We start from the raw sequence: 23,437 nt of genomic DNA, 5'->3' as shown, positions 1-23,437 counted from the left end.
TGCAGGGAATTGTATCTACTTATTAATGACAACATGCGTTTAGGCAACAGATAATCCATGGGTACAAAAATATTAATATTATATATATATTCTGAACTATGTGGATCTGGATCCTGCCTGGATTGGCTGCTATACTCACTGATTCTTATTGTACATTTTGAAGTTTTCCTCAATCACACAGAGCAGATCTATAGGCCTATGTTAGTATTTAGGTAATGTTGTTGTTCTGGTTGTCATGCGTTTGCTAGAATGCTGTGTGTCCGTTGGCAGCACGGGGTCTGTGAGACCAGTCCCCCTGCATGTGAGACCAGCCCCCCTGCATGTGAGACCAGTCCCCCTGCATGTGAGACCAGTCCCCCTGTATGTGAGACCAGCCCCCCTGCATGTGAGACCAGTCCCCCTGCATGTGAGACCAGCCCCCCTGCATGTGAGACCAGTCCCCCTGCATGTGAGACCAGTCCCCCTGCATGTGAGACCAGCCCCCCTGTATGTGAGACCAGTCCCCCTGCCTGTGAGACCAGTCCCCCTGCATGTGAGACCAGTCCCCCCTGCATGTGAGACCAGTCCCCCTGTATGTGAGACCAGCCCCCCTGCATGTGAGACCAGTCCCCCTGCATGTGAGACCAGCCCCCCTGCATGTGAGACCAGCCCCCCTGTATGTGAGACCAGCCCCCCTGCATGTGAGACCAACCCCCCTGCATGTGAGACCAGCCCCCCTGCATGTGAGACCAGCCCCCCTGCATGTGAGACCAGTCCCCCTGCATGTGAGACCAGTCCCCCTGCATGTGAGACCAGCCCCCCTGCATGTGAGACCAGCCCCCCTGCATGTGAGACCGGCCCCCCTGTATGTGAGACCAGCCCCCCTGCATGTGAGACCAGCCCCCCTGTATGTGAGACCAGCCCCCCTGCATGTGAGACCAGCCCCCCTGCATGTGAGACCAGCCCCCCTGCATGTGAGACCAGTCCCCCTGCATGTGAAACCCTCCTGAGCCCAACCGGTACTGACAAACACACACTCCCACAACAGCTGCCAGCGTGTGTGTGTGTGTGTTCAGAGGTGGTCAAGGGGGGCTTGGCTGAGGAAAAGAAAGGATGAAGGCAGACTGTACAGAAACTTGACCGTGTTTTTTTTCTTCTTGCATGTCTAAGTCTGGATGCCATAGTACTACTGCGATACACAGGCACAACTCTGGATAACAGCAGTTGCAAATATGATGAATAAAGTATGACATTGATTTCTGTGTGTTTCATGTTGTGTGGATGTTAGAGCTGTCTTAAGTCTCAGGGCTGCGAGGGCTGAGCAGAGAAGGAGCTGAGGGGAGACCTTAACACAAGAGTTAGGAGAGATTAAAGGAGTCAGTGTGAGTCAGTCCTACTTTAGGCATTTCTTTTATTGTTATTTTGTTCTTTCACAGCTTGACTTCTTTCGGTGTTTGTTAATTATTTTCATTTTTACAACAGCTCATTAGCAGAGGATGGTGGAAGGGTAGGGAGAGCGGGATGGTGGAAGGGTAGGGAGAGCGGGATGGTGGGAGGGGAGGAGAGGAGAGAGGGATGGTGGGAGGGGAGGAGAGCGGGATGGTGGGAGGGGAGGAGAGCGGGATGGTGGGAGGGGAGGAGAGGAGAGAGGGATGGTGGGAGGGGAGGATCAGTGGCAGAAGTAGAATAGATGAAGTGAAACAGAAGCAGTGTCGAGAGGGACTCTCTCTTGATATATCTACTGTACTTTAACAGGAGGTTCAGCTTGTCCAGCAGTGTGATCATCTACACATCAACAGAAAAGCAAACATTTGTTTAGAACCGTAAAATGAAAAGGATGATTATGGGTGGCACTAGAGCAGGTGTGCGCTGAGAGGAGAGAGCTAGATGTCAGACAGGTCAGAGGGGTGAGGGAGGAGGAACAGAGTCGTGTTGGGGGGGTGGGCAACAGTCTGGGAGCAGGTGTGGGGTGAGGGAGCCCTACTCCGCAGGGAGGTAACTGTTACTGGTGCACCAGGGCAGTGAACTCTGAAAGAGAGGATGAGACAGTGTGGTTGGTACTCTGAGAGGAGAACACTAGAAACAACATCTACAAAATCTCCAGTCCTTAGATATGGTGATAAATACAGTAGGCCTATATTCTGGCTCAGAACCAGAGCCTTTGTGTGAGACACATGATTTATAGGACCAGGTAAAAAGGACAGAGACCTTCAATGCCAATCTTGCCATCTCCATCTTTGTCGGCTGCCTGAAGGAATGCTTTGGTTTCCTTATCGGTCAGTTCCCTTCCCTCAGGGGAAAATTCCTTCAGTACGGTTCTGAGGAGAGGACAGAGGTGAGAGAGAGTGAGTGTTGTGAGTGGATGCCGGTGGGTGTGTCTGCTTTTAAGGTACGATGTGATTACTTGAGCTCCTTCTCCTCTATGAAGCCGCTGTTGTCAGCATCCAGTACCAGGAAAACCTTCTTAACATCATCAGCTGACTTGGCCTTCAGACCCACCATCTCAAAGAACTTCTTATGGTCGAAGGATTCAGCAGCTGTACACACACACACACACACACATCAGCAGAAAGGGACACCCTGGGGGTAAAGCCCCTGCAGCTTGTCACACAGATGTCAGGCCACCAGCATGTTCACCTCTAAAGGCCAAATGTTACTGGAAAACAATGGTAAATTAAACCACCATAAATACAAGGTGAAGTACAGACTCAACAAGATGTGGTTGCTAGAGGTCCTGTCTCTTCCAGGTCAGGGACCTGGGCTGACCTCAGTGGTTCAGTTCCGATGTTGGAGTGTGAAAGGTTTATACTGTGTGTGTGTGTGTGTGTGTGTGTGTGTGTGAACCTAGGGGCTGTAGCTGTGTTCATCTCATTGTAGTTAGGAAGCAAATGAATAGAAGATCCCAAACCTGCAAATGCTGCCAGGGCTTTCTTGATGTCATCAGCGCTGAGGATACTGTTCAGGGCCATCTTGCTTCTGGAACTTGAGAGAGAGAAAGGAGGATGGAGGGAGGGAGGGGGTGGTCAGGGGAGAAGGTCATAAACAAGGCCAACCAAGAGCAAAGGAGAACACACACATTGCTGCTGCTGTTTGACTTGGCTTTAAAGTTGATGTGGGATGAAGTCTCTTTGTGTCCACACATAAGTACCTTAGTAAACTCTTCATTTGCATCCACTATTTTACTGACAGCTTGGTCAACCCTCTATCCTCTGGTAGGTTAGAAAACTCGATCATACAAACATGATTAGGGAACTACCTCAACTACTAGTAGTACTACTAGCAACTGTGAAGTAATACTGCTGCTATTATGATCAAGGACAAATCACACTGATAAGCTACACAGTGATCCTATCAGCATTATAAAACATGATCTGTTCACAGCATGTGCACAGTATTGATCACACAGCTGGTGTGAGGGAGAGAGAGAGAGAGAGAGAGAGAGAGAGAGAGAGAGAGAGAGAGAGAGAGAGAGAGAGAGAGAGACACAAGGGGTTGGGGGCGTGTCAGTTACAACAACACCACAGAGCAAAGGGCAGGTACGATAAGACCACAAAGATGTATTATGGGATTGTTTGGGGGTTTATCACTATCGCGTCTTATCTCATGTCAGTTACAAGGAACAGTCACCATGACATCCCCAGACCACCATAAAACGACGGCAGAGACTCTGGCGGAGCTGAAGAAAGATACAACTGGAATGTCTCCCTCTATGGAATAAACGCCCAAAGTTGATTATTAAAAATCTTATGTAAATGTCAAACATGTCAACAAATAATCAGAATATTGCATAATTTACATAAAGCATTAGAGAATAATAAAAAATGCAAATTGCTAAAGTCCTGGCATTAGCGTTTGATAGCATCGTTATTTTGAAGTCATACATATTTCATTGTGACACACGAACGCAGCGTTATTTGTTTCTCTTGGTGATGATGAGGCCATATCTACTAAAACAGTTCACTGCATACATGAATATTCATGAACAGCGTGCATCCATGAGCACATGTAAATGCACCACTTTTACTCAAACCCTGATCACTTGCAGAATGTTAATGAGCCAGGGCAGTCTCGGGGGAGAAAGGGCGTTTGTACCGTATCAGCAGTTTCCAGCCAACACCTCTTCCTCTACGGGGGACAGATAGGAGCGCTGAGGCATTCACTTGACCCAGTAGACTATCTTGCTATGGATTATTACGGTTTGACCTTGAGATGAAAAAGCCGGTAATAAAAACTGCACCTAAAAAAACAGAAATAAAAATCCCCAAGTGTTTCATATTTCCCTGGTAGTTAAACCCCCAGTTACTGCAAAGCACCTGCCCTGTTGATATACTGCATGTGAGTTCAGTATTTATCTGAGGACTGAGAATACAAGGATGTGCATTTAAAGTTTGCAGACATGGATACAACCATCTTTTAGATATACATCATATGTATCCTAAATAAACCCATTCATTTACCCATTTTGATCAAGTGAATCTGTCTGCCTCCACTCCCCCATCATCTACCAGTTTACTGACGTACTGATGTTTGGACACAAAGAGACATTCCTAGCTTCTCCTCTCTGATTCCACCCAGAGGACTGCCACCCCCCATCCAGATCCACATTCTGACATCAGAAGCACTCAATCTTTTTGAACTCTTTCTTGCCTCAGTCTTTCCCTCCGTCTGAGTCCCGGCTCAGACAGAGGGGGAGGTGAAGGGGTAAAAAGGAGGGAAGCCTGTACTGACATCCACCACAGTGATGAAGACTGCAGGTCTACACGTCACTGAGGAGCAGTTGTCTTCACGTAATTATATAGAGGGGGAATCGATGTGTGATAAAAACATTTTTAAAAGTCTCTAAAACACTTTCGTGTTGTGTTGTGTGTAAAAATTAAATTGTTTCCCAAGTTTCAAATGGCTAAAAATAAAAAATATTCTGAGAAAGGTTTTGGAAAAAAAGTTTTGAAACTGTTGAATTGTTTCTAAATATTGTTGTGTCATGTATGAAAAAATAAATATTTGAAATTGAAAAAAGGTTTAAAAAATTCTAATAGAAGTTTCTAAATGTTGAAAAATAACATTGGAAACAATTGTGTTGAGGTGGGTCGTGTGACAGTGTCTTCACAGACAAGATATCCTTACTTTGATTCGCCTTGATGATGTCACATCTCACACTGAGATTCACTTCCTGTGCTCAAGCCCAGAGTGAATACATTCACAAGACTTCACAGAGAAAACAAAGCCGAGTTATTCTTGGGATGATAGAGGATAAAACAGAAAGGAGAGAATTCCAAGGAGAGAAAGAGACAGACCGTGAAAGGGGATGTTCCTTTGAAGCAGTCTGTAAGCCATGCTAATACAGACCCAGCCTGGGTATCTTTGAAAGTACCAGGCTTTGGAACCCCAGGCTCTGGAACTCCAGGCTCTGGAACCTCAGGCTCTGGAACCCCAGGCTCTGGAACCCCAGGCTCTGGAACCTCAGGCTCTGGAACCCCGGGCTCTGGAACCCCAGGCTCTGGAACCCTGGGCTCTGGAACCCCAGGCTCTGGAACTCCAGGCTCTGGAACCCCAGGTTCTGGAACCCCAGGCTCTGGAACTCCAGGCTCTGGAACCTCAGGCTCTGGAACCCCAGGCACTGGAACGCCAGGCTCTGGAACCCCAGGCTCTGGAACCCCAGGATCTGGAACCCCAGGCACTGGAACGCCAGGCTCTGGTGTAGCAGCCACACACAGACAGCCCCCTCGCCCCACTGTTACAGCTCTCCGTTTGAGCACTGCCTCGGAGTGGGAAAAATAAAAAAATGAGACGGAGAGCGATGGAGAGATGGAGAGGACATTAAAGGAGGAGAGAGGGGAGAGAGGAAGACAAAGGCAAGAAATAGAGATGGGCAGAGATCTTTGAACGAAAGAAAAAAAGAAATGTGCGATAGAGAAAGGGAAGAAAGATAGAAGATGGATGTGGTGAGAAATAAAGATGGACAAGGGCAGACATAACACCTGACAATCACTGTGAGAGCAGGAAGATGGGGGAGAAATTAAGGAGTTGTTTAATAATGGAGCTAATGGAAGTCCAGTCTGTGTGTTCGTGTGCGGGAGCGCGGGTGAGTTTCTATCTGTGTGTGCGGCAACAAGATAAATGACCTGTGCTTCTCTGCACCATCAGGACTCATAATGATGTAACATTTGGCACCTGAAGCACATTCTGATGCAACAGCCTCCTGGACGCCACAGGGCCTGGGATTATTGGACAATCCCTGTTCGCTAGGAGGAGAAACACCCAGAGACACAGTAAGAATGATGAGCTGCCATATGAGGAGAGGAGTGCTGTGTGACGTGGGAAAGAGATGGGAGGAGGAGAGGGGAGAGGAAGGGAGGAGAGAGATGAGGGGAGGAGAGGAGGACAGGAGGGGTGAGATGAGGGGAGGGGAGGAGGGGAGGAGGGGAGAGATGAGGGGAGGGGAGGAGGGGAGGAGGGGAGAGATGAGGGGAGGGGAGGAGGACAGGAGGGGAGAGATGAGGGGAGGGGAGGAGGGGAGAGATGAGGGGAGGGGAGGAGGGGGCATTAGATAGGAGGACAGGTGAGGTGTGATTTATGGAAATAGGTCTGTCTGCAGGCAAAGCAACATAAAGAATGAAGACCAGAAACGTAGTCAACAACCAAGAATCCCAGACATGTTCATGCTCAAAGAAAACTGATCATCACAAATCCTCCTGCTGTACTTTGCTGTACTGCTGTACGTTACTGTAAAATACTTTAGGTCAGTTTTCACAAGTATGAAAACATTAATCATTTCAAATATATCTACATTTACATTTAGTCATTTAGCAGACGCTCTTATCCAGAGCGACTTACAGTAAATACAGGGACATTCCCCCGAGGCAAGTAGAGTGAAGTGCCTTGCCCAAGGACACAACGTCAGTTTGCATGACCGGGAATCGAACTGGCAACCTTCGGATTACTAGCCCGATTCCTTCACCGCTCAGCCACCTGACTCCCATATCTAGTATAAATCGTAGTATCAATCATTGAGAAGCTGTAAGCTCAGTCGGGAGGATGGGGGGTTGGTGTGGCAGCCTTGTAACTCTCCTAAGATCTACGGCCGGATTTGACACAGGGAGGTGTGAATTCATGCCACAGGTGTCTGGGGAGAGGGGCGGCAGGCTCTGGGAGACTTGGTGTCTGGGGAGAGGGGCGGCAGGCTCTGGGAGAGGGGCGGCAGGCTCTGGGAGACGAGTTTAATCAGAAAGATAAGAGGGAGAGAGAGAGAGAGAGAGAGAGGGAGGGAGATAACCGAGTTCCCGAGTTGAAGGACCTTTCAACATGGCGGAGAAGAGGACTGGGCTCGGTAGTGGTCATTCTTTATTTGCAACTATTGTTACATTATTTTAATCTATAATCTATGTACACTTAACTTGTACCATTTGTTGCGTCCGTTTTCTCCTCTAGAAGGTGCACAATTGACAAAAAAAAGGATTTCCACAATATGCAACTACATTTTGCATCCGCCATTTTGAATTTAGCTCCGACAACCGAAAGCACTTGAACATGACGTCCTCGTAATCTCGACTTCACAGGTGGGAAATAGGATCTTCCGACTAACACGTGACGGCAGCATTACTCCTGAAAAGCGCACCTAGGAAAGTAAATTAATTAATTAATGGTTATCATTGTTTTATTTATTTGGTACTGTATTATTTGGTAACTATGATGTGTGTGTGCGTGTGTGTAGGTGTGTAATGCAACAGCTAACACTAGTGTTGATAAAGCAGCTGCCATCACAACGTGACCCTGGTCAAGGTCTCGTTCAGGTGGAAGACTCCTCCAGGTACCACCCCACACAGACACACCAAATCTGTGCATCACACAAGCAATTAAACATGACACAGGCTGTGAAAGCAATAGCGGGGGACCTGTCGACAGGGTGGAGGGGGACAGGCACACACACACTGTAATTAAGCCAAGTTAATGTACTAGCCTATCTGAGCATCGATCCAGCCTCCCCTGCCCACATCCCTGAGAAGCAGTGCATTTTGGGTCTAATGACGAGCCCACCTATCAGTGTGCAAAGCTGTGGCAGCATTATCCACTTTGCAGGAACCTCTTCATAGGCCGGTCATTGGTTCTGTGATTTACATGAAGCCTGTGTGTTCTGGCTCAGGGCTGGAGACTGTGTGCTCCGGCTCAGGGCTGGAGACTGTGTGCTCCGGCTCAGGGCTGGAGACTGTGTGCTCCGGCTCAGGGCTGGAGACTGTGTGCTCCGGCTCAGGGCTGGAGACTGTGTGCTCCGGCTCAGGGCTGGAGACTGTGTGTTCTGGCTCAGGGCTGGAGACTGTGGGCTCCGGGGAGTTTCACACTTCCTCTCCTGATCTTATCTATGAAGACTCAGTGTGTCCAATGTCAGCTCTGGGTGGAATGAAAGCATTGCTTCACATTAATTGATGAATTGACTCCTTCCATCTCAATGGGCGAGCAAGAGAGGGTTGCAGATGTTGTCTTATTTAGGAACTGTTGGGTGAGTTATGTTGAAACCTTTGAACAATTACTATCTGAATCATTCATGGTGTTATGGAGACTGACACTATGAATTTTTCACTCAACGTCGCTGGAGCTAGCCTGAGCTAACGACGCAAACAGAATGATCTGGAGCAGACAGGATGAAGGAACAAGCCTGTCACTCACTTTAAAGTAAATTCTCCATATTGGAGTTTCTGTCTCTTTATACTATAGGAAGTGACAGATGCTCTCACACCAAGCTGTCAGCTTCTCCTCTTCGGGACAGAGGACGAGGAGAGACCCTCTTACTGCGTCTTACAGACCTGTTACAGCTCCATTACAATGTTACCCTTCTAATAAGGCTGTAGTGCTGTAGGGTGCTCCACTAAGCCCCACTACAGTCTGTGAAACAGCCTTGCGTTTTGATGGCTCTTACCTTGTACTCTCTCTGCAGAATCGCTTGAAACATAAATTAAATAAACAGAGCGCTCCCCAGTGTATTTGTGAGACTAAGAAATTAGTGCAGAGAAAGAGGAGTGAGAGACAGGGAAGTGGAATGAGAGACAGGGAAGTGGAATGAGAGACAGGGAAGTGGAATGAGAGACAGGGAAGTGGAATGAAGGAATAGAGAGAAATGGAGGGACGAGAGTTTGTGAACATGAAGTAGGGAAGTCGAGTGGTCGAGTGGTCTCTCTTTCTATGGTTAACCAGCCATCTACCATAGCTTTGGTTTGCCTCCACTGGCTAGCCCCTAGGACAGCCCCCCCCTCCTCCCCCTCCCCCCCCCCCTCCTCCCCCTCCCCCCCCCCCTCCCCCCCCTCCTCCTCCTCCTCCCCCCCCCTCCTCCCCCTCCCCCCCCCCTCCTCCCCCTCCTCCCCCTCATCCCCCAGCTCTCTTTGTTGTGTGTAGACTGAGCAGAGCTATGTGAGGTATTGTGTATCCCAGAGAGGAGAAACACTACTGCCTGGTGGTGATGAGGCGTAACATCACACCCTAGTCCTTCTGACCCAAGAGGAGTGTAGGTGTGTGTGCAGTCTGGGAGTGTGTGTGTGGGCTGGTCTGTGTGTGCATGCCTGTCAGTGTGATGGGGCACGTAAGGATGAAAAGTGATCAATACGTTGACCTTTGGTGATCTGGATAAACAGTTGTGCTCCCAAGGGACCGGGCATCAGCACCTACACCAGCACACGCCCATGTCCTCCATTCCTCTGATGTGTGTGTGCATGTGTGTGTTTAGCGAAGAGTACTTGCTCTCAGTCATGGAGAGGGACAGAAGGAGAGAGAGAGGTGACTACAGCATAGAGACAGAAAGCTTTGCTCAGTGCACGTTTAAACAAAGACATCCTAAAATAACAGTCCCATAGATTCTCACACGTCTGAACTTCATCCATCATTCAGGAGCACCAGTAATGGAATCTGCTGCGACTAGCATAGGCTTGGTCTATCATCTGGACTGGCCTGCCAATACAGCACCTGACGAGGAATTGGAGGTGACAGAACCAGGAGAGGGGGAGGCCAGGAGAAAGACAGGGGGAGTAATTAGGCGAGGCAGGGGAGGCAGGGGAGGCAGGGCAGGAGGGAGGGAGGCAGGGCAGGAGGGAGGGAGGCAGGGCAGGAGGGAGGCAGGGCAGGAGGGAGGTGGTGCAGGGGAATAAGAAGGAGGGGGGGGGAGTAGCAATGGAGGCAACATTCATCTCTTCTATACTCTGTACTGTCTCTCCCAGACCTCTCTCACTCTTTACCCCCCCCCCCTCTCTCTCTCTCTCTCTCTCTTTACCCCCTCTCTCTGTCCATCACCATAACTGTAACATTTGGCCCCATCAGCTTCTTGTGCCCTGGGTGGAGAGCACAGTAATGACGAGGGGGCGACTAGATGTACTCGGGCTGACTGGGGTGGAGGGATGGGAAGGGTACTGTACGCTGGTGTTGTTAGAAATATTTCTATGTGCGTGTTATGCAAGCTAAAAGAATACTGTTGTGCAACATATCCTTGCTTGCAGAAAGAGGAACCCCTCATAGTTGCAACCGTAAGTTTAAACATGCTGACCGCTATCTTTACTCAGCATGTAAGATTTTAACTCAGCATGTAAAGATAAACAGTGACAAACTCAATATTGTGTTGGAACCAGTTCCAAACTGATCATGTAATTTTCCACTCCATGTAATGAGAACCAAAAGAACATTTCTAGATTCAGACGACTCTGGGTGTCATAGACTCTGGGTGCCATAGACTCTGGGTGTCATAGACTCTGGGTGCCATAGACTCTGGGTGCCATAGACTCTGGGTGCCATAGACTCTGGGTGCCATAGACTCGTCTCCTTGCTGCTGCATGGATAAACTTTCTTGACTCCATCGACTCCTAACAACTGTGTATTCTCCTTTCCATATCAGACAATCATGATGTCACTTCCCTTCTCTCTTTAGTGTTGGTGACAAAGTGACTTTCCACACTCACCCAGAAGTCCCCTTCCATCATTCTCTGAACATCTCTGTCTTCTTTCCTTATTTTGTTCCTTGCTTTTGTGCTCTTTTACTTCTGTCACTGGTTTCTTCTGTGGACATACATTCTTCCTCACGGCTTTTAATTCCCATTCTCTGCATTCCTCTTTCCTCTCATTCCTCTTTCTGTTGTTCCCTGCTGTCTTTTCACCCAGTTCATCTACCCTCTTGTATTCTCTCTGTCTTTCTCTCCCTCTCTCTCGTTCTCTCTCTGGTTGTGTGTTCTGTCCCAGCCCAGTTTCATCTCTCCATTGTGAATCCCTTTCTCTTCCTGGGACAGAAGCCCTCCTCCCTCCATTCTCATTCTGGTCATGCTCACAGCTTATAGGGTACCAAAAAAGATGTCAAATCACCATCTGTATTCTGCCTGCGCCTCTGGAGGAGGAGAGGGAGGGGGGGGAGGGAGGGAGGGAGGGGGGTGGTTGGGTTTAAAGTCACAGTTGTATGCTGTTTAGTATTCTCAAGCACTATATTCATATGCGCCGTTATATAGTCAGCATTTCCTGTTTGTTGGAGGGTTAACCCTGTTAACACAGCCAGACACAGGTTGTGGACGAGGACTCGGGTCCTGGACGAGGACACGGGTCCTTGACGAGGACTCGGGTCCTGGACGAGGACACGGGTCCTGGACGAGGACACGGGTCCTGGACGAGGACTCGGGTCCTGGACGAGGACTCGGGTCCTGGACGAGGGCTCGGGTCCTGGACGAGGACTCGGGTCCTGGACGAGGACACGGGTCCTGGACGAGGACTCGGGTCCTGGACGAGGACACGGGTCCTGGACGAGGACACGGGTCCTGGACGAGGACTCGGGTCCTGGACGAGGACACGGGTCCTGGACGAGGACACGGGTCCTGGACGAGGACTCGGGTCCTGGACGAGGACTCGGGTCCTGGACGAGGACACAGGTCCTGGACGAGGACACGGGTCCTGGACGAGGACACGGGTCCTTAACGAGGACTCGGGTCCTGGACGAGGACACGGGTCCTGGACGAGGACACGGGTCCTTAACGAGGACACGGGTCCTGGACGAGGACTCGGGTCCTGGACGAGGACACGGGTCCTGGACGAGGACACGGGTCCTGGACGAGGACACGGGTCCTGGACGAGGACACGGGTCCTGGACGAGGACACGGGTCCTTGACGAGGACACGGGTCCTGGACGAGGACACGGGTCCTGGACGAGGACACGGGTCCTGGACGAGGACACGGGTCCTGGACGAGGACACGGGTCCTGGACGAGGACTCGGGTCCTGGACGAGGACTCGGGTCCTGGACGAGGACACGGGTCCTGGACGAGGACACGGGTCCTGGACGAGGACACGGGTCCTGGAGGAGGACACGGGTCCTGGAGGAGGACTCGGGTCCTGGAGCTACTCTGCAGTTATCTGTGTTATGAGTTATATGAGTCCTAATGACATGGGCAGCTGCTACAGCCATGTTTTTTCATGTTACATAACACATTACATGTGCTGTATGAATGTGTGTGTGTGTGTGTGACCTGGGCCTCGAGTCCTCTGGCAGTGTATGGTCAACATTGAAGGCTGAGGCTGGGTTCTCTGACAGAGAACTGTAGAACCCTGACCTTCACCATGGAACCCTCCAGCTCTCTCTCTCTCACAAACACACACACACACTCTCTCTCTCCCACACATACACACACACTCTCACTCACACATACACACAGACACTCCTCTAACTCTGACATACTTCACACTCTGCTGGCTAGGTTCAGCCTATGGCCACACTGCTCCTGGGAGGGGGGACACGCACCCCTTCTCTCATTCTGTGTGTCTCTCATTCTGAATATAATACATGTACACCTCTTCTTCACCCTTGACTAATTTCCTGCACAGTATCTCTCATAGACACTCCCCATACCGCCCCACATCACTTTAACTCTCATCAACATTGTGTTCAATGTTTTCAAACTATCACCCATGTCCAAGACTCTGTGTATCCTGGCACAGAGTCCACCTGCACAGCGAAGCATGCTGGTGGAACATGGAGGAGGAGAGGGAGGGATGAGAGAGGCTGGTGGAACATGGAGGAGGAGAGGGAGGGATGAGGGAGGCTGGTGGAACATGGAGGAGAGGGAGGGATGAGGGAGGCTGGTGGAACATGGAGGAGAGGGAGGGATGAGGGAGGCTGGTGGAACATGGAGGAGGAGAGGGAGGGATGAGGGAGGCTGGTGGAACATGGAGGAGGAGAGGGAGGGATGAGGGAGGCTGGTGGAACATGGAGGAGGAGAGGGAGGGATGAGGGAGGCTGGTGGAACATGGAGGAGGAGAGGGAGGGATGAGGGAGGCTGGTGGAACATGGAGGAGGAGAGGGAGGGATGAGGGAGGCAGGTGGAACATGGAGGAGGAGAGGGAGGGATGAGGGAGGCTGGTGGATACAGAACTTCTCTCCCTTGTTGACAGGAGTGGCCTAGCTGGGTGACAGATGAGGGATGGATATTGGTCTCAACGAAGGGCCAATGCTAACCTTTATGATGATATGCTGATGTGATGTCACTACTGTCTCAAAGCAATGGAATCTGACCAGACAGGAAATAATCACCTTTAATCACCACACTGGATGAACCAGAGAGACGACCTCTGCAGCAGAAAAGAGATTCCAGAATTTCTTACTTCCACCCAAAGTTGCACTTGACTTTACCAGAAACTGATGACGAGGGAAGTGGCTTTTTCTCCCCAGCTGAAGAACTAGTGTCTGTAGTGGACCCCCGCTGTGACGGTCCACATTGAACAGGTTTAACTGATGTGACCACTGTGAAGGAGCGCCCCCTGTGTAGCGCCAGGGTACTGCAGCGGGACACCGTTACAGGGGCAAACTGAGAACATTTCAAAAAGTGCAGCGCATGAAAATACTATATTTGCTTTTGACCAACTGAACGTTTAACCTCAACAATAGTGGAGGTTAAATAAAAGCAGTGTGTGTGTGTGCGTGTGTGCGTGTGTGTGTGTGTGTGTGTGGGGGGACATGTAGAAGAATACAATCCTCCATCTCTCCCCAAAGACTAAGGCTTTAAGTGAGTCTGGTAAAGTGGGTCACATCATTCCATTTATCTCAACAAAAAAGACAAACCCAAAAAAAGAAATCTCTCAATCCATTTTCCCTGGTCCCCCGGTTGCCTGGCGACCTACTAATGATCTCATTTAGGAGGTTGTGGATGCTCTAATTGGGAGTGCGGGCTCCGGCCAGGCTGCAGTGACCTCTGTGTCAGGCTCAAGTTAGCAGCTTCCTGTGACCTCTGATCCATGCCACAAATATAAAACATCGCAAATATAAAATCCCCAAATAGATTCAATTAACTTGACACTTTCATCTAAATGTCCCACATTCCACACGGAGGGGGGGGAGAGAGAGAGAGAGAGAGAGACAGGGAGAGAGAGAGACAGGGAGAGAGAGAGAGAGAGACAGGGAGAGAGACAGGGAGAGAGACATGGAGAGAGAGAGAGAGAGAGAGAGAGAGAGACAGGGAGAGAGAGAGACAGGGAGAGAGAGAGAGTGACAGGGAGAGAGAGAGAGAGACAGGGAGAGAGACAGGGAGAGAGAGAGAGACAGGGAGAGAGAGAGAGACAGGGAGAGAGAGAGACAGGGAGAGAGAGAGAGACAGGGAGAGAGAGAGAGGGTTAATGCAGGTGTAGCAGCAGTTTCATCAGTGGAACACATTCACACAAACAGCTTGTGTTCACAGTCATACACTCTTGTGAATACTCATGTGTTCAGTCATACACTCTTGTGAATACTCATGTGTTTACAGTCATTCATTCTCAGTGAATACTCGTGTGTTTACAGTCATTCATTCTCAGTGAATACTCAGCTAATTAAAGAGATGTCCCAACAGCGTCCATTAGCTGCAAACACAAAATGCTTTATAAGCAGGATGGTTTAATGCTGTGGCTCCTCTCCAGCACTGCACTCACACACACAAACACACACTCACACACACCCTTACTCACCGCCCAGTCTCAGATGAGCCTTCTGTCTTGGTCCAATCAGCTCTTTATAACATCTGTCCTTGACCTTGGCTCAAAACTCTGTCTGCTGTTCTAAACGGGCTGTTCTGTTCAGCCTGCTCTGTAAAGCCTGCTGGATCAGGTGTGTGTGTGTGTGTGTGTGTGCGCGCGTAGTGGTTCTTGATTTAGCAACGGAGAAGAACAATGTACATTCCAGAAACACACATTCACACACACGTTCCTCTACATGAGCAGGGAGATAGCTGTGAACAACGTGTCAACAGTGTGTTTGTGTCAGAGTGTGTGCGTGTAAGTGTGCGTGCACACGTGTGTATGTCTCAGCACAATACTGACTTGACGTTTGAGTATAAAAACCCAGTAGGATCAACCCGGCCATGTTGACCACACTGCAGTTTCCCTCCTTAAAACCCCCGTCAGCAGGTCACCAGACACATCTGTTTCATTAGCACCTTCACCTGGGGGCCTCGAGCACTGTGTTACAGTAATGACATGTTTCATGCCCAAACCTTTTAGTTTTGAATGATAAACACTGATCTTTGTTTCTTTGAGTTGTCAGACTGCAGAAGTGGAGGAAGTTTCCTGATCCTGATGAAGAGAACAACTACCGAGAGAGAGAGAGAGAGAGAGAGAGAGAGAGAGAGAGAGAGAGAGAGAGAGAGAGAGAGAGAGACAGAGAGAGAGAGAGAGAGAGAGAGAGAGAGGGGAGAGAGAGAGATTGTCTACATGCTGGTAAACAAGGTTCTCTCTCTCTCTTTCTGTTTTTCAAATGCTGCCCACGTAACCAGTGGAACATGTACACACAATTAGCTGGTCCCATCTTACACCATCTCACCTACACAAACAAACTTTTACCAAAGTAACGATGACATTTACATTTACATTTAGTCATTTAGCAGACGCTCTTATCCAGAGTGACTTACAGTTAGTACAGGGACATTCCCCCCGAGGCAAGTAGGGTGAAGTGCCTTGCCCAAGGACACAACGTCGTTTTGCACAGCTGGGGAATCGAACCAACAACCTTCTGATTAATAGCCCGAGTCCCTAACCGCTCATCCATCTGACCCCCCCTTTTCCCATCCCTTCCATCCAGCCCTGCACATGGCTGCTCCACACTCCCCCAGCACACACTCACATGCACAGAGAACGTTAAACATCACTCTGGAGAATAGCACACACACACTGGTGTAGCTCTATGACCAGTAGATTTGGTTTCCCCAACATTTGAGCAGATCATTCAGTAGGAGTGGTCATGCTCTCCTCTGACTGAATCACAGATAAGATCTCTTTACTAGGTCCAGAGCTAAGCTGTCCGACTGCAAGGGCCCCACACACACATACACACACCACACACACACACACACACATTATCGCAAACAAGGGGAAGTGCAGTAAAAGATACTGCTGAGCCAGTCAAGCGTCCTGGACGCTAGAGAGGGTGGAGCTCACCACCTTTAAATATCCCAGAGTTCCACGCTTCCCTGAACACTGCCATCACTTCTGGATGGTCGTCCAATAGGAGCCCTCGGACTGGTAGATATCCAATAGGAGCCCTCGGACTGGTAGATATCTCAAATGAGTACATTTCACACTCCAAAGAGTCTCTCGACGCTAAATCACTTTGTCCCTGGTGGGAACCATGACATGATGTGTGCAGTGCGTCAGCCATCACTCCCATGGGGTAGGAAGAGAGGGATAGGGAGCGTTAGAGAGAGGGAGGGAAATGTGGAGGGAGGGATGATAGGGAGGCAGGAGAGGGATGGGTAGAGCTGTCTAACCCTCCTGTCTGTCTCTTCTAACCCTCCTGTCTGTCTCTTCTAACCCTCCTGTCTGTCTCTTCTAACCCTCCCTAATGTAACATTCTGATGGGATCTTTTTTTCTCTAGATCCACTTCTCTCTTCACCCCTCCTCCCTCTCTCTTCACCCCTCCTCCCTCTCTCTTCACCCCTCCTCCCCCCTCCTCCCTCTCTCTTCACCCCTCCTCCCTCTCTCTTCACCCCTCCTCCCTCTCTCTTCACCCCTCCTCCCTCTCTTTTCACCCCTCCTCCCTCTCTCTTCTCCCCTCCTCCCTCTCTCTTCACCCCTCCTCCCTCTCTCTTCTCTCCTCCTCCCTCTCTCTTCTCTCTTCTCTCCTTCTCTTTATCCTGGCTGCCCATTCCTGCCTCCATCAGTTGTTCTCCTGCCAACTCATTATTCCCTCATTTCCCACCATATGTCATTGTGATCTCTGTAATCTCTCTCTGTCTCTCTCCCTCCCTCTCTACCCTCGTCTCCTCTCCTTTTCTCTCACCTCCTCTCCTTTTTCTGTCTTCCTAACCCTTCAGGGTTATGCACTGATGACCCCCCTCCCCCCACAACAGGTCAGGTTCTAATGGGCTTCTGTTAGGCAGGCTTGCTGCTTGTTCTTACAGCTGTTACAGTAATGAGACAATCTGGGAGGGGGGGCGGGGGGGGGGGGGGGGGAGGAGGATGGGTGTCCAAGAGTCTCGTATGATCATCCTCAACACCACCCACATCTTCATCACCATCAGCACCATCATCATCGTAATCATCACCATCGTATCCACAATAACCATCATCACCATTGTTGTCATCATCGCTGCATTCCAACTCAACCACATGGATCCCCGTCACCTTCAGTCATGCACACACTGATGGCTCACTACCACACACTGATGGCTCACTACCACACACTGATGACTCACTACCACACTCGGATGACTCACTACCACACACTGATGACTCACTACCACACACTGATGACTCACTACCACACATGTATGCTCACATTTAGAACACTAGGTAGAGAACCAGGTCCACCAGCATTGCACAACACGGTCAATCTGGCTGGTAAGCTGGCTGGCTGGTTAGGTTGTGTCTTTCTCAGCGGTTAGAAAATCCAGCAGAGCTGTGTAATAGATGTTCTACTCCCTCCCCCTTCCTTCTCCCTTCCCTTCCCCTTCCTTCTCCCTATCTTTCTCCAGCTCTCCCCCACCTCACTCTCGCTCACACACACATCTGCTGGTGCACACACACACACACATCTGCTGGTGCACACACACACACATCTGCTGGTGCACACACACAGCACTAGGGGATGAGGGCGGGGAGTTCAGGATGTTTGTGAATGGGATGTTCCAGGAGAGGCAGAGCAGCGCTGGTGACTGCAGGCATGCAGCTTCCAGCAGGATAACGTTTACATCCCACTCTCCTCCCGCTCTAGTTGCTCTTTCTGTCCCTCTTCTTTTTTCTCCCTCTCATCTGTCAGTCTGCCGGTATCTTCCTCTCCTTCTCTGCTGTACGGTCCCTCTTTTTCTTTTATATCTCCCTCATTCTCTCTTCTCTCCTCTATCCCTCACCTTCTGTCTTTGTTCAGCTCACACAAAATGAACATCTCTTTCTTTCGCTCTCTTTCTGTCTCTCTCCCGCTCTCTGTCAGCCTGCAGCAGCAAAACTCTTCAGGGTCTCTGTTTTCTCCCTCCACACCTAATGCTCCACTCTCCCTTCCCTCAGCTCTGCATCCCCCTCTCTCTCTTTCTCTCTGTCTCACTTCATTTCTCAGTTTCTCTCTGCTCCTCACTTCCTCCCCTCACTCATCCAGTCTTCCTCCAACAGCAGCTGTAGTCAGAAGTACAGAGTCTCTCTCCTCCTCTCTCGACTCTCCCCTCTTCTTTTCCCCTCTGTCCTCCTCTCCCTCTCTCCCCTCTTCTTCTCTCCCTCTCTCGCCCCCTCGTCCCTCCGTGCTTACCTCAGTGAGAGTGGGTCCCGGGCGGAGCGATGTGTTCAGACTACACGTCAGGAAGGCAGCCGCACCAGGGCTGTGGGAGACTGGCAGCCGGAGAGAGAGAAGGAGAGAAGACAGAGAAAGAGAAAATGAACAGAAAGGTAGAGAGAGAAATAGCAGGCGGTTTCTGTTCGAGCAAGAGAGGGAGCTCTGACTGGCTGGAGGTGAGATGAAGGGGAGAGAGAGAGAGGGAGGCAGAGATAAAGAGTCAGGGAGGGGGAGGGAGGGAGAAGGGGGGCGGTCTGGATTGGGATAGGAGGGAATTGTGTGATGTTAAGAGGAGGAGGGATTGCAGGGCATGGGGGGGAGTGGAGCAAAAGACAGAAAGAGAAAGGATGGAGAAATAGGATAGAGAAGAAAAAAGAGGAAGATTAAAGGAAGCAGTAAGAGGAGGAGGGAGAATAAGGGGGTCAAAATTAGGGTAAGACTGAGGTTAAGACTGAGGAGAAGAGGGAGGTGGAGTGAGTGAGTGAGTGAGTGAGTGAGTGAGGAGGAGGAGGAGGGGGAGGAGGGGGAGAGGTAGGAAAAAGAACTTGAGGCAGTACTGTAGAACAAATGAGAATTAGATGGAAAAGCAAGATAAAAGAGTAGTAAGTGGAGTGAGGGATGGAGAATGACAGAGAAAGAGAGAGAGAAAGAGAGAGAGTGTGAGAGAGAGAAAGAGGGGGACTGAGTTAGGGTAGGGGTGGAGGGAGATGATAGAGGGTGGAGGGTGGAGGTGATAGAGGGTGGAGGGTGTAGGTGATAGAGGGTGGAGGGTGGAGGTGATAGAGGGTGGAGGGTGGAGGTGATAGAGGGTTGAGGGAGATGATAGAGGGTGGAGGGTGGAGGTGATAGAGGGTGGAGGTGATAGAGGGTGGAGGGTGGAGGTGATAGAGGGTTGAGGGAGATGATAGAGGGTGGAGGGTGGAGGTGATAGACGGTGGAGGTGATAGAGGGTGGAGGGTGGAGGTGATAGAGGGTGGAGGTGATAGAGGGTGGAGGGTGGAGGTGATAGAGGGTGGAGGTGATAGAGGGTGGAGGGTGGAGGTGATAGAGGGTGGAGGTGATAGAGGGTGGAGGGTGGAGGTGATAGAGGGTGGAGGTGATAGAGGGTGGAGGTGATAGAGGGTGGAGGTGATAGAGGGTGGAGTTGGGAGCAAACAGAATGTGCTAGTGTAGACGAAGCTGCCTCTCTGGCTGCCTGTTCTCCATGGCCGCCGACCTGAAGCTTCCACATCTTGCCTTTAGTTCAGACATCCACTAGGCGGCACTGTTTTGGTGGTCTGGTGAGTCAGACCCAGGAGTTTGACAGGCTGAGCTTCTCCAGAGGAGAGGCTCTCTTCCAGCCTGGGACACACAGTGATGACATCATCTCTGCACTGAGCCAGGAGGAGCACACATGGGGTCAATTCAGCCACAGGGAAGTGATGTATACTGCATATCGTTATGACCAGTACACACATATATATATATATATACACACACATATATATGAGAGAGAGAGAGAGAGAGAGAGAGAGAGAGAGAGAGAGAGAGAGAGAGAGAGAGAGAGAGTATGGATGGAGATAAAAAGTATTTGTCAGTGTGAAGAAGAAAGATCAAAAGAAAAAGAGGATGGGAGAAAGAAGGGGGGGGGAGATCTGTGCTCCCCCCCTCACCCTTATCCCCCCCCCTGTCCGTGTCTATCAAAGGCTGGTGGGGTCTCTCTCCTCCACATATCTGCCTAATGTACTTCACTGAGGTTAAACCACAAGTGCCTTTTAATTACAAGAATACATCCATGGTAAACAGACAGAAGGGGGGCCTGTCCCATCTGCCCACATCTATCGATCTGAAGAGCTCCCTGCGTTTATATAATGCTCTCAGTATCTATTAAAGAATACGTAATGTCCCAAATGGAATGAAGCAGCTACTTAGTTTTTTGTAATGTTTTTTAAAATATATATGTTTTTTTTTTAATTAAAAATTAAGATTAATGACGGTTCATTTGTAAATATATTTTTTCCCCCCAAATAAAAAAATACTTGTGTTGCGGGGTGGTGCACTTAACATTAACGTTAAATGGTCTCTGTTAATGTTAGGACCAGGTCTCATGCCAGTTGTTCCGACTACGCCACTCACAGATGGGGTGAGACACCCTCAGCATACTATAACTAAGGCTTCCCTACACATGTCCTGTCCAATCGAATGAACTTGAGCAGAGGCAATGGTATCCAAAATATAAAGACAAGGTTTATTAAATCCAAAATGCTAAAATCAGACAGTACATTCTACACAAATAACAAACACTAAAGGCAGGGGCGTGATTGTGGGCCTACTGTGCTTGGGCCTAGGGCCTAGAAGGGCATATGGTTGGGTGAACTCCCAACCTGGAGAACGCTACAACACACATGATTTAGGGATGCAGATATATATAGCCACACCAATTGTCTTCATATCACATCTACGTATCACAGCAAACGTTAGGCGTTGTAAAACAAGCACACTCACTGCAAATGTAACACACGTCACCAGGTTAGGAAGCCCAGCACAACCAAGGCTCAAAATAGAGGTATAACCCCAAAACAATATAGGCCTACATAAAACGGAAAGAAACCAAACTATCGGAAACTAATGTGGGAAACCAGTGGCAGGCGCTAAACACGACCTGTGGTAGAAATACCTGTATTAGTTACATAATACAAACAGCATCAGTACATAAATGTTCTTAATGATTTAGAAATAAAACCTGCCTTCCGAGGGCTCTTGAGTTTGTAACCCTGCTACCCCTCACTTTGTGGTGCTGGGAAAGCGTGGAGGCGTCGCCGAACATCACAGAAAGTGAGGAGGCTGTCACTACGTGGTAAAAACATTAAGCTACATCAAACCAGGTCGAACACCATGAAAACAGGCAAGCTACCACGAATGTGATAAATGTTGCCAGCCGACCTGGTTCACACAGAGCCAATGCCTGAAGCATTAGGTAAATTGTACAGCAACCATTTGCCTCCAGTACTACACGCCAATTTAAACTATCGCGGGCCTCATTAAGGAAGCAGCACGTGAGCCATGATGGGCTGCCTAAAAGCTCCTGGGTCTTAAGGCAACCCTTTAGGACCAAGGAGCTTTTTACATATGGTTAATACAAAACATCGAAACAATACAAAGAAAAAAACTGACAAGTATACTGTTCAGGGGAGCAGACATCCCAAGTCTCCCGGAAGTTCCGGGAGTCTCCCGCATGTCAATAGCGGCTCCCTGACGCCCGCAAATGACAATCTCCCGGAATTCAGGGATTTTGAATTTAGAGCGAGCGCGAGACTGTGCAATGGTCATTAATGGTCGAAACAGGTGCATATCGCTCGTCCTGATTGCGTCCCGGGGGGAGGGGGGCAGTGTACGTGCTGGTTGAGGGGGGTATAGGCTATCATGTGTTCGGATTGCGTCCAGGGGGGGGAAACCACCTCCCGGAAATGAGTCTCTGCAGGTTGGAATGTCTGGTGGACATTCATCAGGTCAGCCATCACAGTTGCAGTGCCGGTGTTTCGACCTCTAGATGGCAGTGTCGACGTTTCACCCCTATAGTCAGTGGCAGCTCGGTGTCGTAAAAGAAGCTCTCTATAGACAGCGGCAGTCTAATATGGGGAGAACCATAGATATATATGGGGAGAACCATCTATTGGGATAACTTCCGGGTTCTGAACTGGTTGCAGTTTCACTTTAGCAGAGAATGTCTAATATAATATCAAACAGGCTCTGACTTAAGTTCCATAAAAATGTCATTGACGTCAAACACATTGTACGGCCAGAGATACTGCTTCACGGCAAGCTCTAGTCACTTCCATTTTTCTCTCGAGGCATTGACAACACAGCTATCAGGGGAGGCTCTCCCTGTCAATACACATGCTAGAAAGAGTTTTGGTTTGCTAATGTTCTTGCTAATGCTCTTGACATTCTGGTTCTGCTTCGGATGCCATCAAGCGGGATCTCTGGTCGTAGTCAGTCCTTCACTAGCCAATCAGCATTCATTAGCAGAATGCTAGCGTGTTATGGGCAACAACGATACCCTGTAAGAAATCGAAAGGACAAGTACTCGTTCAATCAACTTTCGACCTGTAATCCATGTTGAACATGCAAAAACTACAGTCAAATCTGAGATTTCTCAACGACAATCAGGTGAAAGAGACCAATTTAGTCGTTTAGCTCCATCGACTCCCATTCATTTTGCACTCGACTGCGATCACTCCCAGTGGAACTGCAACAAAATTCGGTACAATGGGGCTTTATAGGGAGTGGCCAGGCTCTCCTTAAACAGGCTCTGACAGCGGTGTGCGGTCACCTGGCACTATCCTTTCACCACACCGTACAACCGCAAAACAAAAGCTTTTGTATCACATTATCATATTTGACGAGCTTTCTCAATGAGGAAAGGCTGTGTCACTGAGGTACTGCGTTATGACATATTCCTTGTGTCACATTCGCAGTCTGATGGTATGACAAAGAGGAAAGATTTCAACAAACTGACCGTGTCACCTTCCTAAAATGTTATGCAAAATGCCTCTTAATGAGAAGTTACAGAAAAGTGAAGAAAAACCAACGAACTGGACTCTGCTGTAGTTCTGATGACAGAGCTGCCAACTCGCACGGTTTCGCCGTGGGGTGGGGTGGGGGGGGGGGGGGTGAAGCTCGCGAAAGCTCGCCTAAGCGGTGTGGGGTGGGGGGGCGCTAGAAAAGGAGAAGTCAAATTTCAGAGAA

At 49.5% G+C, this 23,437-nt stretch overlaps 2 protein-coding genes across 3 annotated transcripts in view; one reads left to right on the top strand and one right to left on the bottom strand.

The window, feature by feature from the left end:
• Window positions 1-1,386: 1,386 nt before the first annotated feature.
• On the bottom strand, window positions 1,387-18,845 carry LOC136940291 (parvalbumin-7-like). 2 transcript variants are annotated; one of them, XM_067232345.1, is made up of 5 exons: window positions 18,686-18,845; window positions 2,888-2,961; window positions 2,384-2,516; window positions 2,188-2,297; window positions 1,387-2,007 (listed from the first exon to the last, which is right to left on the bottom strand). In XM_067232345.1, exons 2-5 carry the CDS (start codon window positions 2,946-2,948, stop codon window positions 1,982-1,984), a joined length of 330 nt encoding a protein of 109 aa, XP_067088446.1. In that variant the 5' UTR covers window positions 2,949-2,961; window positions 18,686-18,845; the 3' UTR covers window positions 1,387-1,981. The 2 variants fall into 2 exon arrangements, with proteins under 2 accessions (XP_067088446.1, XP_067088445.1); XM_067232344.1 differs by lacking the exon at window positions 18,686-18,845 and adding an exon at window positions 3,128-3,164.
• The window catches only part of si:dkey-110g7.8 (GTPase IMAP family member 8), a 65,380-nt gene continuing 45,337 nt past the window's right edge, over window positions 3,395-23,437 (top strand). The window contains exon 1 of the mRNA XM_067232334.1: window positions 3,395-3,470. The gene's annotated coding sequence lies outside the window, so the exon portion shown is untranslated. The remainder of the gene's footprint in view (window positions 3,471-23,437) is intronic.

The sequence above is a fragment of the Osmerus mordax genome, chromosome 3, assembly GCF_038355195.1.
Source record: "Osmerus mordax isolate fOsmMor3 chromosome 3, fOsmMor3.pri, whole genome shotgun sequence".
Classification (NCBI taxonomy): domain Eukaryota; kingdom Metazoa; phylum Chordata; class Actinopteri; order Osmeriformes; family Osmeridae; genus Osmerus; species Osmerus mordax.
The sequence above is the reverse complement of the archived record's forward strand: the minus strand, read 5'-3'. Positions and strand labels throughout refer to the sequence as shown.